Source organism: Saccostrea cucullata, unplaced genomic scaffold, assembly GCF_032062105.1.
Source record: "Saccostrea cucullata isolate Sc308-1 unplaced genomic scaffold, CSIRO_AGI_Scuc_v1 ctg46, whole genome shotgun sequence".
In the NCBI taxonomy this organism is placed as follows: domain Eukaryota; kingdom Metazoa; phylum Mollusca; class Bivalvia; order Ostreida; family Ostreidae; genus Saccostrea; species Saccostrea cuccullata.
Genome location: NW_026935190.1, coordinates 469,305 through 487,922, shown reverse-complemented (window position 1 = coordinate 487,922; position 18,618 = coordinate 469,305). Strand labels below are relative to the sequence as shown.

Below are 18,618 nucleotides of genomic sequence, written 5' to 3'. Positions count from 1 at the left end.
CACGCGGAAAACAATAGTGCAGACGATGCAACGATAATATGGAGGATGAAAAGATATGGTCTGAAAATGTTTGAACAGAAGTGCGATACAACTGATAGAAAAATACTAAGTCGTCATGTTTTGCTGACTCAACAACATGATATGGTTGATTTTTGAATCAAAAAAAATGTATCTCTGATAGACTGAATGACATCTACGTTCTGTCTTATGTATTTGTAATAAAAATTATTTTGTAAATTATTCATTGCACAGTTATTTTCTTGAATGATTTTTACAGTAATTTAACAGATGCTATTGATTGTTGTTTTATGTCCCATTCGAGAATTTGTAGGGTCCAGACTGTTCAATTACAAACAACCCCTACACTGCCTATAGATATTGAAAATCTAAAACAAAATCCTATTAAGTTTTCTTGCTCTTATTCGTCTTTCGATTACAGTCGTGATGGCCATGTAATTTTTTGGGGTAGTTTAATAGTTGAAAATGCAGACCTTGAAGCTGTCGAAAAAAACAGCAGCCCGGCTACATAACTTTATTTCATTGTGAATTCTGTCGAAGATTGTTTAAAACGCTGGGCTAATATGAAAAGTAAAACCTAAACGCTTTGTCAAAATAGATAAGTTGTTTTAGGAATACATGTATCTATAAAAATATTCGCAATAGATAATATAAAGGCAAATTGCGAACCATATACTCTTCCGTGTTTATAAACTAGAAGTCTTGAAATTAAGAGCTAGAGTCATTACAAGAAGAATATTCAATGGTTCCAGCAGACAAGACATATAACAATATCGTCTTTTCCTATAGGATTTATCACTATAATTGTGATTTGAAAAAAAAATATACCGGTACCAACAGTCAACTTAAATCAGCAGTCTTGTTTAAAGTCATCATTTCGTAAGTTCTATGGTCGATTCAATGACCTTGTCAGCGAATTCATCATTAAATAAGTAAAATGCTGACTGACAACTTTCATCCTAATTTTTAGGCCATTATATACGAGTACACAAAGAATTAATCGACGGATTTTTCTGTTTTCCCCGATAATGACAAAGAGCACACGACGGGTGTGCCCGGTCGACAGGGGATACTTACTCCTCCATGGCGCCTGATCCCCCCTCTACCACATGTTATGGAGTTCCGTATATTTTCTCTGCTCAAATTTGTATTGTTTTATGGACTTTTTAGCTTGAATAATGTTCGTTACCTCATGTATTTTCAAGGAAGAAATAAACAAACATACATTGCTGAATCCCTTGTCTTTACTCTTACAAAAATATTGACTGTTGTAAAGAAGAATCTTGAGACCCACTGTACGTGCTACAGCTTATTTTTAGAGGTAGTTTAATTCGATTGTTGATCCTTAAAACTTAAAAGAACTTTTAAAAACTTCACAATCACTAAATTTTTCAAAGGTTTATATACATCAAATTTATTTCCCACTTTAAACAATTGCGCTCGATAATTCAAATCAAGATTCTGTGATATCATAGACAACTGCTTCTTAAATAAAATCGGTACTCGGAAATGTCCTCATCTTCAGATTGGTCATCAGCAAAATTACTTCGTTAAAACACTCTGTACAAGTACTGTGACGTTGATATTAAAAGGGTGTTGGAGTTTCACGTTTTCGCAGGTTTTTGAGTCATAGATTCCAACAAACTTTTTGAATTCTGGTGAAGACTATTCCTTGATAAGCTGACCTATTTTTGTATTCCTACAAAGCAGAATTTATTCAAAACCCTCTACACCAGAAGAGAAAAAAGTATTACCTTCAATTCCATATTCAGATATATCGACGATATTTTATCAATAGTTATTTTCTTTCGTATGTGAACTGGATATATATCCCAGTAAAATACACCACAGAATCTGTCACAATTGTTTACATGATTATTTATTTTAAAAAAATGAAGAAAAAATTCCCATTGTACAAATTTTCAAAAGTCAAGTTTACTTGCAAAAGTTTTTTCAAGGTAATGTACATGTGAAATATGAGAGATGGATAAAAATTTGTATGTTGCATAATTGTAAAATTGTATTGTTTTCTTAATAATAGGCCTCTAAGAACGACATTTTCAAGTTTTATGCCCTGTATGAATTAAAAAGTTTTTTTTTTTCCAAATTGTTGATCTCTTTTTTTTCTCAGGAAAGAAGATTATCCAGAAAGCGTTTATTGGCGGGGGATTAAATTTCCTTAAACATGTTTATCTATGTTGTATTTCCACGTTCCAGATACAATACAAAGAGTATCTAATGTTTACTTCTTCTACTTACCATAAACACTTAATGATAGTAAGAAAAGTCTTTCACAAGAAGTATATATGTGAAATATTAAATGCCAATATAACGTCACCCAATAAAACGCTGTGGGCAAGGTTTAAGTTTTCGCAGACAGCCTACAGGAGATAGACAGATAAATAGAGTAAATACAATAAGTTCCGAAATATTCAGTTTTGGGGACATAAAAAATTCAACCGCTATGTAATGCATGTTAAAAGATGAATATACGGAATATAGCTATCCTAAAGTAAGGTAGCGTAAGATACTGAGCCAAATATGCAGTATGAAAGACTTCGAATGAAATTGTTTTATTATTCTACAAATCTCCTTATAAAAGGGTTTATTTCAATGAGGTATGGTTAGGTATTCATTACTTTTTTTTATTTCATGTGCAGAGCAAAGAAGAGCATTTTTGTGTTACATGTAATATATTAATCAGCCAAATGCTGGCTGGTGTTTTTTTTTAATACCAAATGTTAGGCCATTATTTACACAATGAATTGAAAACGTATTTTCATTAGCTTTTTTATGATAGTGTCAAGGAGGGTTAAGCCAGTCGGCAGGGCATGTTCATTTCTCCATGGCACCTGACCCTACCTCTAATGTTTTAGAGGTCCTCGTTTGCTCTGCTCCTGAAAGCATTGTTTGAACGGACTTTTGAGCTTGAAAACTGTTTGTCTACATATTACGTTGAATTACACAATTAATATTCTGATGACTTATTTATGGCATACAATTAGACAAAACCCGCGATATAACTCAAAAATCCTCTTCTTTGGTTTCGCAGAATAGACATCCTGTACAATTTTAACTTTAAGTTAAATGAAAACCTCTCAATGAATAGATATATTTGTATATTAAGCATATGTGATTAGTTCTACATTAAATATTTAGGTCATGAAAAAGTATCCGAATTAAAATATCTAAGGTTATAGTCAATTGTTATTATTGGATACGGGCAAAAAAAAAAATTCGTGCGCACAGTATGATTTTATATAGTGTATTGCACTTATGTATAAATGTATAGAAGATCAAGTTTTTTTCGACAATATGTCAAAAATTACACAGGTACTTACTGCACTCGTTGTATGCAAACATGACTTTAACTTTTCAATCGTCAAAGTCCCTTACTTAATCGGTAAATTGCCTTCTTCACCCTCATACGGGATTTATATTTCTCAGTTGATTTGATGCACAAGAGCATTATTTATGTACTAATAATTTCTAGTGTAGATTTTATAATAATTGTTAGATCGTTATTTACCGGTATATCCTGAACTGAATTGCCGATGGATTTTTTTCTAAGTATTTCCCGGTCATGACCAGGAGCACACAGCGAGCGAAACCGGTTAGCAGGGATGCTTACTCCTCCATCGCACCTGATCTCACCTATGTTTTGGAGCTCCGTGTTTGCTCTGCTTCTAATTCATAATGTTAAATGGAATTTTGAGCTTGAATATTGTTCGTTATCTCCACATATTTCACAAACACTTATAGGTGTCAAAAGGCAAACAGGCCCTTAATTTGATATCAAATGCAAAATTTTCTTTTTTACATATATTTTTCTTTCGCTGTTAAAACGTTATAAATAATGCAATAATACCTTTTTCAATATTTACCTTTTCCAATTGCTGATAATCATTCAATAGGAGTAGAAAATTAAGTATAAGTGGCAAAGCTAAAAACTATTTTATTTCTCGTCAAAATTTTTTTAAAAATGAAGATCAGCAATTATTTGTATTAGTTGTAGTTACACATACATGCATTTATTCATTTTTCAAACAATCATATTAAAAGATGATTAAAAATGTGTTTGACTATGTTAGTGACGAAATCAAACGAGTAAACTATGCTCTTCATAGAAAAGGATAACAGTACCAAATTAAACTGATACTATTTTGGTACCATCAACTCTGAATACTACATATTTTGAATGCCGACAGAAAGTGATGGTTTGCACTTCTCAATGTTTTTAACAGTGTACATTGTACACTTTACTAAATTGTCACCTGAAACTCTTTGCAGCACTTCGGCTCTAAAATAAAGACGTACGTTGGACAAGGAATGACACATTTCTGTGTGACACTCTAATTGTAGGCCACTTTTTAGCTCACCTGAGCCGAAGGCTCAAGTGAGCTTTTCTGATCAAAATTTGTCCGTCGTCTGTCGTTGTCGTCGTTGTCGTTGTCATCGTTGTCGTTGTAAACTTTTCACATTTTCATCTTCTTCTCAAGAACCACTGAGCCAATTTCAACCAAACTTGGCACAAAGTATCCTTGGGTAAAGGGGATTCAAGTTTGTTCAAATGAAGGGCCACGCCTTTTTCCAAGGGGAGATAATCATGAATTTGTTAAAAATTTATGGCATTTTTAAAAAATCTTCTTCTCCAGAACCGCTGGGCCAGGAAAGATGAAACTCATGTGGAAGCATCCTCAGGTAGTGTAGATTCAAGTTTGTTCAAATCATGACCCCCGGGACAAGGGTGGGGCCAAAATGGCCGACCCTAGTTTTACATAGGAATATATAGGAAAAATCTTTAAAAATCATCTTCTCCAGAACCACTGAGCCAGGAAAGATGAAATTCTTGTGGAATCATCCTCAGGTAGTGTAGATTCAAGTTTGTTCAAATCATGACCCCCGGGGCAAGGGTGGGGCCAAAATGGCCGACCCAAGTTTTACATAGGAATATATAGGAAAAATCTTTAAAAATCTTCTTCTCTAGAACCACTGGGCCAGGAAAGATGAAACTTATGTGGAGTAATCCTCAGGTAGTGTAGATTCAAGTTTGTTCAAATCATGACCCCCGTGGCAAGGATGGGGCCAAAATGGCCGACCCTAGTTTTACATAGGAATATATAAGAAAAATCTTTAAAAATCTTCTTCTCAAGAACCACTAGGACAGAAAAGATGAAACTCATGTGGAATCATCCTCAGATAGTGTAGATTCAAGTTTGTTCAAATCATGACCCCCGGGGCAAGGTTGGGGCCAAAATGGCCGACCCAATTTTTTCATAGGAAAAATCTTTAAAAATCTTCTTCTCCAGAACCACTGGGCCAGGAAAGATGAAACTCATGTGGAATCATCCTCAGGTATTGTAGATTCAAGTTTTTCAAATCATGACCCCCGGCCTGGGGATAGGGTGGGGCCAAAATGGCCGACCCAAGTTTTACATAGGGATATATAGGGAAACCTTTTAAAATCTTCTTTTCAAGTACTTCAAAGCTATGATTAGTGATACCCGGGGTATTTATATGGAATCATCCTCAGGTAGTGTAGATTCTAGTTAGTTCAAATGATGAACGCCTGGAAGGGGGGAGTAAATTCAAGCCCGATGTGCTCAGGTGAGCGCTGTGGCCCCTGGGTCTCTTGTTAAGTTTAGCTTAAGATGGCTTTCAGCACTACAGGGAAGTGTAAGTGAAGTTATATGTAAGGAGACAGGAGCACTTCCTGTTTTGTTTTGCTGTCTTCAGGTTCAGCATAAGCACTTCTCCATGGCTGAAAATGTTCACCATTCACAAAAACCACTTTAATAAGATTCTTTTTTTTTTAAATCATGATCCTCATCTCCAGTGAACTTTATAACTACAAAATAAACAGGCATATTATATTATTTTATATATAGTAATGTATTATTATGACTTTTCAAATGATATATAACGAAAACAAAACAACGTAAAAAGAACCAAAGCATTTCAAATTTCAAAAATACTTACCTGTGAAGTTCTTGCTGGTCGAGAACTCAGACTAGGTAGGACGGTTATTATCAACAGGTGATTGGAGGGGATCTGGGAACTCCGACAGATCGGACAGGTGTGCTGGGAGTTCGATATGAACTACTGTAGTACACAGGCCTTGTGGAAAACTAGTAAAAAGGTCAACAACAGGCATTAGTACTCAGTATTCCTCGAAACAAAGATGCACTTTAAAATTATAACATGCATAAATGTGTCAAACACTGATACAATACTACAAAATATCAATAAACTTAAATTCGACATTTCTCATCTTAACATATTACTTATTTTAAAATGTCTAACAAAAGTTCTGCCTGCTGAGACGTTTTGTCGTATTAATTTTTGCTACGTTTATGATCTAAATAAATCTGCAACATCAAGTATCAGTTGACTTACATCTTACAGGTACAAAACAAGGGAATTATATAGTTTTGTTGTCACCTTAGAAATATGCGGTTCTCATGATATTATTACTTGAGTTGGAACACTTAGCTCATATGACAAACATTTCACTCATAATTTTTTGCACCAAATCAGTTTATAATTACTTTTGTATTCATGCAGTTTATCTTCTTAAATATGTTTACAACGTATTTTCAGACTGAAATATACATACAAGTTTTACAAGAGAGTCTTGAGACGTTGCTAGTACTACTGTCATTGCATACATGTATTGCACATTCAAACTCTAAATATAAAAGAGATGGTGAAGTCATATTTATCTCTTGGTCCATGTATCAAATATAAAGTTTATGCTATCAATTCATTTGAATTTTTTTTAAAAACGCAATTTAGCTGATTTTTGGAAATTTCTTGATCATTTTTTATGAATATTGCTTATTTTGTTAAATTATAATAAGAGATAATGGGGAGCAAATCAAACAAAATAGAAGAACCTTATTGTCATTTGTTAAAAGAAACTTTAATAATCGAGCAACAAATTTTATGGTACAGGTATAATCATTTGAACTAGTTTGATTTGAATGAAGGCCTGGGAACTAGGTTTGTAACTTCACATAGACACTGCTACAAAGAAAACATTGGTAGTCAATCCATTTGCATGTAACATTAACTATAGATTTTACATTTTCTTCATTTTCCAATTGAATCTGAATTCAGATAGGTAGAAGTTGTGCAAAAAGGTTTAATGACTTGAACTTAAAGAAATGTCCAGGAATCATGGAAAAGTTCCACTAACTGAACAAGAATTATTTATTATGTCAGAAATGAGCTACATGTAAACCGACTTTTTTCTTAAAATAAGCAATAATCCAAGAATATGTTACAATTTTTAAGAAGATAGTTTGGCCAACCCATCTAAATACAGGAACTATGTCTGCTTTGTGACTTAATCCTTTGAGAAAAGTGTGTATAATTAATAGTACCTACAAACCCGAATCAATTAAACTCAGATACAGAGATTGAAGAGTGAGGGAAATTATCTTTTCAGGTTTTGTTTATGAAAATTCTAGTTCTAAAAAGTTCATAAAGATTCTAAAATGTAAGTGTTTTATAAGATATATTTTGTCGATGAATGTTCACCTTCTGGAATTTCCGTACAGCTTTGATTAAGTCTCCTCTCTACTCCTCTAAATGAGTAACAATATTGACCTGAAATGAGGTGTAATTGTGTATTGATGTTCGTGACTGACGAAAGGTTCATCGTTTCCAGAACAATTTCAAGAACTGGGAAATTCTGCATTATTAATATACAATAATTGCAACAAAATATAATTCAAAATATTTTATTTTTTACTACTATCGAGGGCAACATGCGTTTTGTCGAACCGATGAACCAAACGGCCTCATGCAAACAGCTTGGTTCGCGGGTCAATAAAACACATTTTGTCCGAGAATGAAATGAATAAATGGATTGATATACCATTTATTTTAATTTTAATGTTTTTTTTTACATGCATGTATCTTGTTCTGTCTTTTGTGATGTAAACTGAGTTTAAACTCGGTTACTTCCGTCACTGTTGAACAGCAACGAATGAACATGAAAATTAATCGATCCGACCCATTGTGATAGGTAAGCGGTTTAACATATCGTGAACAGGTCTAATATCTCACTCAGCGGTCCGGTATTTCTTTGATCGTCTGGTAAAAGTTAGACTAAGCAAATACATGTCAATTTTTACTTAAATGACAATTACTATACCAAAAAATTGTTGTCTGAAATAGTTGAAGAAGCTTTTAACGATGCTCTCTGAAGAGTTCTAAATCCGAGGTAGCTTTATGATGAGTGATCTGCCCTTTGAGATATGATGGAATGAAGGAACAGCAAATGACATAACTTCACACAATTTGACATAGATAAGATACCAATAAATTATAATTGAGTGTGGACAGAGTAAAGGAGTTGAAAATATTATTTGCGTGTACTTACTTTCATGAACTTATTATTAGATGGTCAAATTTATTGGTTTTATTTTGATCATATTGAACACAAATTCCAAAAACTTTGATAATCCTCTCCCATACATAATATCTAGTCATATAACATTTACTAAGTTTTACAATAATATATAATAATAATTGTACAATAAGAAACGCTAATATACATATTTATCTCTCTAAAAAAATTATATCTAGCGTATGAATTTGCGTACTTAAAGATATTTCAATAAAATTGAAGGAAGAGAGTAATCTTATTTCTAATTGTATGATCAAAAGTTTTTCAACTTAATAAATCTACTCTAACATATACATATGTATGAGAAAGATTTCTTCTTATATTAATTCACAATGGTATGATAAAAATTGGCAATTTTTTTCCATATTAAAAATAATTACATTTCAATAAGACATACTAATGTAAATAAAGCCGTGCACACTATGGTTGCGACAACAATTATCCAAAACACAATGCACATGCATTTACTGTATCTTCTCTTGTCCGCCATCCGCAAGTTCACTTTATAGCGTTCTTCATGCTCTAAGATATGTCCAGAGCTCCATTTCTATTTTTTACTGTAATCAGAAAAAGAAAGTGACAGGTATTGAATAGGAGCACAGTGTGAATGATTTGGCTGTCATGATTCGCTGTGACTTATTGTTTTATACTGCACCATTTTTGCATAGATAGTTAGATATATACTAAATATACCTTTGTATATTATTAGTCATTTGTGATAAAAACGTACACGTTTTTGAAAAGAAGAATTAAGATCTTTAATTTGTTGTAGCAGCAGTTAGCAAATACAAGTGTCAGCAAATGTTTATTTTATTTGATTTGTGTTCATATTTTTAAGATGTGATATATAAAAAACAGTGATTGATCTAACAAATTCCGAAACCAATAGAGATCTGTGAAAAGAGCATAAAACACATATTTCTGAAAATCCAAAATGTGGAATCAGGTGTCTTGTTGGAGTAAACATCCCTGTTGACTGGTCACATCCGCCGTGAGTCATCGTGCAGACTTGTAACATGATTGTTGTTATTCCTGTAACACCAACTCATCTGTAAACAGCCTGCCTTGGGTTAAAATTAATTATAATTATGCATGAAAGTAATTAATTAAATCTATATCCATCCAATATACATTAGAAAGAATACAAAACACTTTAGTAGTACAACAGTATTGAATATTTACTGTCCAAATACCTACCATGACACAGAATTTTGGTAATTAAGGTATCATCCAAAAGACTTGCAACCTTCAAGGTTACAAGCCTTTGGCAAAGCTTTATTTTTCATAGACTTTGACTTGTAGCGGCTAGTGCGCGAACCTACGACAATCCGAACACGGACCGACCTTTCTAACAATCATATATCGTGAAGGTATATTAGAAAATACATAACAAATCACTAATTTTAAAGAAATCTATTGATTGATAAGTAAACTTCTCTATAAATTCCAAGAAACTTGTGGAAATAATGTATAGCCAAAGAGCTTTTTCACCAAAAATCAAATCAAAGCTCAATTTTTTTCACAATACATGTAATTATTGTAATTTTACACTCTGCAATAACAGATGCAAGTAAAATATTTTATATAATATATAAATTGACATTTCCTTACCTTCTAAACAAAGGTATGGCTTATTTCTCGAGCAATCGTCTCTGGAATATGTTAGGAGACCAATTGAATTATACTTTTGAATAAAGGAACATAGAAACGATTTCATATCTGAAAATAAAGTACAGCATATTTATTTTTTTTTTATTTTCCAAAAAAATAACTCTGCGCTTGCTTTTGAAATTGTTTTAAGTCATTTACAGAGAAAAATAAGAAAACATTTATTCACTTTTTACTACAAAAACAGTTTTTAAAAATCTAGATACGTCCAAATGTTTCTGCCCAAGCTTTTAAGTAAATTAGGATGGTATTGAATATCGATTTTTCCTAATAAAAAACAAAACTTGTATCATAATATGGATCTAGTTTTTAAAAGTTTATTCCCATTAATCTAGATAAGTTCTAAACAAGTAATGATTGCAAATGTGAAGCAAAGAGATGACTTAAAGATTTCATTATCATGTAGGTAATTCTTTTTTGAAAAGAAAATCGATCAAGTCCCCTAGGATCACTAAGGCTTTAAAAGCAGTTAACTACTTCTAGGCATTCTTCTCAAGATTATTCTTAAGAATGTTTTTATCACTTGTTTTCAATTTTGTTTTATTTTACTGTTATTTGATTTAGCTTTTTGTTTAACATTTATCATCTGTTCCTTTGCGTTTTTATTACGATTAAGAAATAACTTTTACGATGAATGAAAATGAATTTTACCTTTTTGATGGATGTACACCTGTCTTAATCCAATCCAGTAGTTTCCATGGTCTTCAATATTACGTATCCCAAGCATCGTGTTCTTGTTTATATTAGCGAGAATCATGTGTTCTCTAGAGCAATTTTCATAAGCTTCCATCCATGTGAATGAAATATCATGCAGTATTAACTCTCCATTTCTACCTACAACAGAAATAGATTTCTTTTGTCTGCATAAAATGTAAACGTTTTGACTATATCAACAATAAAATACTAGAATTAAGTTTTTATCCTTACCAAAAACCATGTCTTATGGATTCATGGGATAAATGCTCGACATTTCTTTTTTTGTCAAAACGATTCAGATAATTTTTTGAAAAAAAAAAAGATTAGAGCATTCCGTTAAAATATTTTGCTGCAGAGGTGTTTTGAAAGTGATGAAAATTTCGCATTCTATTACAGATTGGTGATCTTATATAATATCCAAAAAGTAACTTACCTTGACAAATAAAGGGATATTTTTTATTACAGTCGTCTCTTGAAAACTTTGATCTCGTATTATAATAAACACAATCGTGGAAGAGTTCACCTGGGAGACGTTGGGGCACACCTATAAAATACAAGCAAAAAATATTGACCATCTCTTTTTTGCATCTTTTTTTTGTAAATTTTATTTTTCGGCAGACAATGCTGCACATTATTCAATATTTTAAATAAGATTCGTTAAGCATGGGGATCTCCTCAATACTCATCTATTCATGATTTTCTTTTTCATAATTATATAATTCATGTCTTTAGTGTACTACGTTTAAAACTGATAAGTTTAAATTATTTAACGTTTTCAAAACTTTTACCAAGATTTTAAAACCTGACGTGCCGGGACATGCCAGAACTGAGCACCACTGTGAAAACTAGAAATTCACAACTTTTAAAATCAAATTCTGAAACTTTAAATCCGAATATTAAATGCTAACTCACAACTTATAGATAAAAGATTGCTCTTAGAACTTATAAATAGCGCATTCTAAATTAACGATGTTCGTTTTGAAATCGCGCACTATTAAATTTCGATATCTATCTTTAATTTAAGAGAATAATTGTGATACATGTATAAAGTAAACTGAGCGTTACTTTTTAAGGTAACTGATTTTTAGCGATGTTGACGAAAAAATTGCTATTAATAATACGTGGAGCACACGATGGATGTGGCAGGTTGGCAAGGGATGCTCGCTCCTCCATGGCACATAATCCCACCTCTGAATTTTTGGGGTCCATGTATGCTCCGCTCCTGTTTTGAATTGTTTAATGGAATTTTGAGCTCGAATACTGTTCATTATATCCACATATTTCATTAATAGTGAGTTTGAAAAATCAGATTCACAAATATCGACATTGTCTCCGGTTTGAGTTGATGAAATGTTTGCAATGTTTATAATTCTGACATTTTTGGTACTTTGAATATCAAAATCCTAAAGAAAAAAGCCTAGAAGACATCAGGTGATCCTGATATAGTATAAATAAGAGCTTTTGTCTACTTAAATTTAAAAACTAAGATATCTATTCTAAAATATATTTCATTCATACCTTCTGCCAACTGATAAATCGCAAATGAACGTTTTCCCCGTCTACATGAAATATTGTTCCAAGCACATTTAATGTCGCAACTATTGGACTCCATGTTCTCAAAATTTTCTTTGACAATACACGAGCAAATGGATCCCTACAATGCAAAATTTCAGGAAAATTACATGTTGTATTATTTAGATAATCCAAAATATTTTAGAAGAAATTCACCTGTAGTCCTATTGTGGTATAGTTTTGATTTTCGCAATATTTCACGCATTCTGAAAAGAGGTGTCCTTGAAAAATTCCAATTGACAATCCTTGGATTTGTGATTGACAACCTTGATAAAGAAATAAAAGTCACAGTCAATGAAGAATTTGTAATATATGCTTACCTTTATATGTAACCAAAATTAAGAACATTTCCTGATAGAAATCTTAATTGATAATCATATTAGTATCTGTGTAAATTGTCACGTACCTTTCACAAAATATATTTTTTCTATCCATGTTTCCGCAACCCAGTACTTTGTGTTTTGTATTAATTCGCTTTTGAAGTATTTAAGCCTATTTTTCATTTCGAAAAAGTTTAATAGATGTGAATTTGACTTCTTGCATTCGTTTCTTGCTTCTGTCCAATTGAGAAACACATCTCGAATCACAGCTGTAAATAAATAAACCGATTAAAATTCAAAACATGCATTAAAAAGTATTATGAACAGATGACATAATGCTTAGTATAATATTTTTTCATCTCTAAATTTCCACTGTCAGAAAAATAATTGAAGACATTTTTTTTATTTATAATGACTTAGTTACTTGCGAGATTCATTTTATAACTGAATTAAAATACATCCTCTAACCCTTGGAATTATGGGTATAATATTGAAAAACAAAGAAAGAATTATTTTACTAAATGACTCTATGATAAAATGATGACACTCATTTAGCAACCTTTTTGCTGAAAACAATCATACTCAAAAGTCAGAATCAAAATATCAAAATGTTGGTACCCAAAGAAAACACCTTTTGTCTCTAGAAATGTGAAATATGAATGTTCTTGCATTGATTTTTATAACTGTTAAGTGTAAGTTTTTAAAAAGTAATGCAAACTCAAAGGTTAAAGTCAAAGCACAAAATTAATGGGTCTTGAAGGAAGGAAACATCACCATAAAACACATGTAAATTATGAAAGCCCTGGCACCAACCGTTCAAAGGCTTTGGCCAAGGTTATTTTTTTTAAGTGGATCAACTCCAAGGACTGGGTCGAATGGTAAAAAATTATTGTGTCCTAGAAAGTTTTTAATTGCAATGAACTAGGGATGCAATCGATTGCATAATTGCTAATCGGTTAACCGCGAAACGTTCCGACCGATTAACCGGTTAGTCGTATCAAGATATACATTCTGACATTTTCTTTTCATATACACAAAAAGGCTAAAAAGAAGTTACATTCTATTTATTATTTTGATCGGGGGATTTTGTGTACATAAGAGTATATTTTATTTCAATTTGAATAGACAAGATAAAAACAAGAAAACCGATTACGGATTTTCTAACCGATTAGCATCATTTGGACCAAATAATTAACCGGTTACAAATTGCCATCCCTACAATGAACACACATGGAGCAAGACAGTCCTAGCAAAATCGTTTAAAATGTTATGATCAAGTTGTGATCAAGGAAAACTTCTAGGAACAAATTGCAAAAGTTAATCAAACTCCAGGGTCAATATTCAGAAATCAAAAGGGGTGGTACGCAGTGCAAGGCTATGTCACCAAAAATACACATGTGAGATACAATAAAAACCAAAGCTTCTCTTTGCCAAAAGATATTTGCAAGAGCAAAATCCATAAGCCCCCGATTTTTTAAGAATGGGATCATAAGTTTTTATTTCAAAAATAAAATGAATGGGGAAAAACAAGATTAACTAAATGACTGTTCACTTCAAAAAGCAGAAATAAAAATTACTTAGTTCGTGGTGCCAAGAGCAACGATTCTGCTTTCCTGAATTGTAAATTCAATATGAAAATCACAGAAATGCTTTGAAAAATAGATATGAATTTGTCAAAATGAATTTGTGGTCACTATGCTCACAGTGAAGTAGGATTGCCCTAAATACCACTAGAAGAGTGAACCCATGCATGCCTATAAAAGTTGAATTTGTTAAAAATAATCAGTAGGGCCAATGAATTCCTCATTTGGAGCCTTTAAGTCACCAAATACTAGTATCAAAAAGTGTGATATTTTGTAGAAGAAACCCCCAGAAAAATGAACGTCTCTGTGCATTATCGAAAAGTTTAAGGCCGTTGTTAAAGTGAAACATAATCATGGAGATAACGAACAGTATTCAAGATCAAAGTCCATTAAACTATACAAAATAGGAGCAGAGCAAACACGGACCTCCAAACTCCAACACATCAGAGGTTGAATATGATGAATTGTATTGAATTTTTTTTTTAAATGTTTAAATTTTTTTTCTATTTAAATAAGCAAATGAAAATATTTAAAAAAAAAAAAAGAAAAGAAAAGAAAAGGGGGATTTACGACAAAAGATTCTGAAGTAACAGCTCTTTTTCTGTATTTCATATTCGTTGCAAGCCTACTCTAAACAAAATATGTTTCAAAATAAATTAACTTAAAGTCCATAAGTGCTTTTTCCTCTCTACCAATCGAATTCCACGATATATGAAACTTAAATGAAAAAGTAAAGGAACTAATTAATGTAGAATCCTTAAAAAATTCTTACTTCTTAAAATATTTCATATACATGTATATAGTTGACATTTGCAATTAAATACCTAAGTGTACAAGCTATACTACTTTTGTAGATATTACAGAAGTGTATATTTAGCAAAGTCAGTGATGATTGACCATCAATGAGTTGAATCGTATTGGGCGAATATCATTTCTCATGTAAAACGTCTAGTGTACACTTCTTATCCTTATTATCTCACTGGAATAAAATAACCGTTTTGAAAGAGTAAATAATCCACTAAACATTTTAAAGTGGGATTTCAAACAATGAATGTTTTACAGATTCAGGCAAAAACATTAATTGGTATTTGAATAAGATGACATTGTTCATTTGTTTCTTCTATAAGGAATATCAAAGAGCGAAATACAAACTTACTTTGCACGGGCGTAAAACCAAATCACACAAAAATGATATTTAAATATTAATAGTTCCCTGAACTTCCCTCATATAATAAATATGAAAATCATTCAATTTATGCAGAATATAGTAAATATTGTGGTATCCACCTAAACGATGACAAATTTTCCCAAAGGCGACCCTTAATCAGAAAAACAATTTCAATTTTTTTTTTTTGAATATGACTGACTTCAGTACATTTACATGATTTTGGTTAAAGATGATCTACATATTGAAATGAAATATACTGAGATAACGAACAGTATTCAAGCTCAAAGGTCCACTAAGCATAAAAAGCAGGAGCAGAGCAAACACGGACCTCCAAAATATGAGAGTGTGATTAGGTGCCATGAAGATTGAGCATCCCCGGCCGACCGGCCACACCCGCCGTTTGCTCCTTGTCATGATCGAGAAATAACGGAAAAATCCGACGACAATGTAGTGAATGTATAAGGGATGTCAAAATATTAATTTTCCTTAGTCAAACATTTGATTGCATCATTCGAACGATAGTCGACTATTCGGAGCATTTATTTATTTTGTTTATAGCACAGTGTGTTTGAAAGCTTATTAATTAAAATAAATTGGAAAATTTAAATAAATTGGAAATGGGGAATGTTTGTAAACACACACTATCCACACCTCCGATGAAAATGTTTAATATATACTGTTTGTTCAATTACTGATTGCCCAAGCTATGTATCAAAATGTCTTTTATGTAAGATTACTGTTTTAATAATAATCGAACTTTAAAACATCACGGCTATGCAAATATTGTGTGTTCCTAAGCATTTGAAATTCCTAGTGTTTATAAATAAAATTGGTACAAGCCAATCAAATAATTTTCATAGTCCAGTGTAGCGTTGCATAATTTACTACGTACAATAACAAAAAATTCAGTGATTGAGAAACAATTATTGCTGTATATAATTACTGTATTTCCATACGTACAATGTGGAAATTATTTATATACTGTGACTGTGTTTGGGCTCCTATTCGTCTGAGCACGTACACTATACAGCTGTATAGTTCGAGGAAGGACCCTTTTGAGACGAAAATTTCACTATCACCCCTTTTCTTGCATTTATATAATATTCGAATGTTGTTTCATTATTCGATCGTCGGTCCATTCGACCGACAGTCGAATAGTCGACTATTCGTTGACATCCCTAGTATGTATAATTGCCTAACAATTATAATGAAATACGTCAGCATTTGACTTCATGATAAATGTATTTGATGAAGATTTTACGAAAAGGACTTATGAAATGATGACTTTAAACGAGACTTATGATATTCTTGTTTTAGCAATTTGTTTGTCACCAACTTACCTCGTATTAAAAATTTGTCATGCGTAGAGCATGCTCTTGCGTATCGAATCAACTGAGCGATATAAACCCCTTGTGAAGGTGATGAATGCATATTGCTGCACAAGTAAGGGAAGCTGACGATTGAAAAGTTAGTTATCTCGTTTGTCACAAAGCTTGGTAATTAGATTACCATTTACGTCTTTTTCAAGTAAAATATCTAAATATGAAACAATTGTATCAGACTCTATAGTATCTTTTATTTCAAGCTCACCGGGATATATCGTATCGACAGAAGAAAGGAAATAATTATTGTTAATTGAGAATACGTCGTTGATACATGCATATCCAATTTTCGAGTTGAAGGCCACAGTGACTGTTTTCTTCTTTTCACTTTTAAGATTTTGGACAAGTTCTGCTTCATGTGAATACAAAAGATAAGTCTGCTAAGGGGGGGGGGGGAGGGGGGGCACTTGATACCCATTTTGAAAATGATCAATGACACGGTGACGAGTTGTATTTTTTTTAAAAAAGCAGCTGTCAGTGATATCAAAAAGCCTGACTTTAATTTATCGTGGGGAATGGTTGTATATAAAGTTGAAAAATCGTGAGCTTTGATGCCGTTGATTTTGGTAGAATTTTGTGAATTCAAATTTTCCCCAAGTTCCCTGGAATATATTGTTGCCCAGTACCCTGCGGCTTCTCCTTCACTACTGTTAATATTTTTAGTGAGGCGTAAGGAAAGTGGCTTGATTGAACAGTTATTGGAACCCGCTAATCTTTGTTTGTGAGGATTTTTTTAATCCAGTACAGATATGGTAATTCAGATTCATTCTGGATTACCACTATTAGCATTAAATCTCAGTTCCTCTAAAATACAATGTAAATAATGAACCTTACAAAGATAATGTTGAAGCCTGATTTGTCAACAGTGCAAGAACATACTGACTGTGTAATCTACCTATCTAATTCTTTTTTTTTTCACTTCTGAATTACTGAACAAAGAAGGATAGTTGGTTTTCATTTTGCCCCTTTGGCCGTTTCCTCAGAAAGGAAGCTTAATGGCTCTTTTCGAAATTTTTGTTTCAACTGAACATGAATGACTTCGCCTATTAATCATCGCAGAGGTTAGATGCTTCCAAGTAAAATAATTTAAGAAAGATAGTGATCAAAAACACACCTGGAATATAAAAAAAGGTAAAATATTGAAAATTAAATCAAGTGTTTTAAAAAATGTTAAAATTTGAAGTAGTCACAAAAATGATCTATCCGTACCTTTTTAGAATTGAATCAATTTAACCTGTCTGATTGATTATGTGGCAGCATTTGAAATTTTAGTCCACAGCTTACTCAAACAAATACGTTAAAAAGACATACAACATTTTCTTAACGTATAAGTGACTTTTGAGACGTAGAATGTAAAAAAAACCAATACATTTGCATTGAACTAATGTGCATTTTCATAACAAGAAACTAATTTAATTTTATATTCCTTATCGCTTACTTACCAATCTGTGAGGATGAAATTCCGAGGAGTAAAATAATAAAGTTGAAATTCATTGCTCAGAATTTTATTATGCAATGTTTAATATATTTCACACTTTTAATATGATTAGTGTCACCCTAATTGTCCATAAAGGGAACACTCCGGGCTAGTTCAGAAGCGGAAAACGACAGTGAGACATCACTTTATACATAAGAACGGCTTCAAATTTAGATCTATGACTTTACTGGCTTTCAGAGCCATCGAGCAGTGAGAGTTCTTTACGCCAGCAGTGACATTGGGCCTCGCTTTTTAAATTTCTTATCCCAAGGACCTACAAATTTTACCACAAAGTGTTGAATGCTTAGTGGAAAAAAA

General features: G+C 32.3%; 1 protein-coding gene across 1 annotated transcript; it reads right to left on the bottom strand.

Moving 5' to 3' along the window:
* Window positions 1–8,766: 8,766 nt before the first annotated feature.
* Window positions 8,767–18,329, bottom strand: LOC134242171 (uncharacterized). Its single transcript, XM_062724240.1, has 8 exons — window positions 18,266–18,329; window positions 12,777–12,959; window positions 12,527–12,636; window positions 12,317–12,452; window positions 11,232–11,342; window positions 10,754–10,936; window positions 10,046–10,153; window positions 8,767–9,494 (listed from the first exon to the last, which is right to left on the bottom strand). Exons 1-8 carry the CDS (start codon window positions 18,315–18,317, stop codon window positions 9,415–9,417), a joined length of 963 nt encoding a protein of 320 aa, XP_062580224.1. The 5' UTR covers window positions 18,318–18,329; the 3' UTR covers window positions 8,767–9,414.
* Window positions 18,330–18,618: the final 289 nt, after the last annotated feature.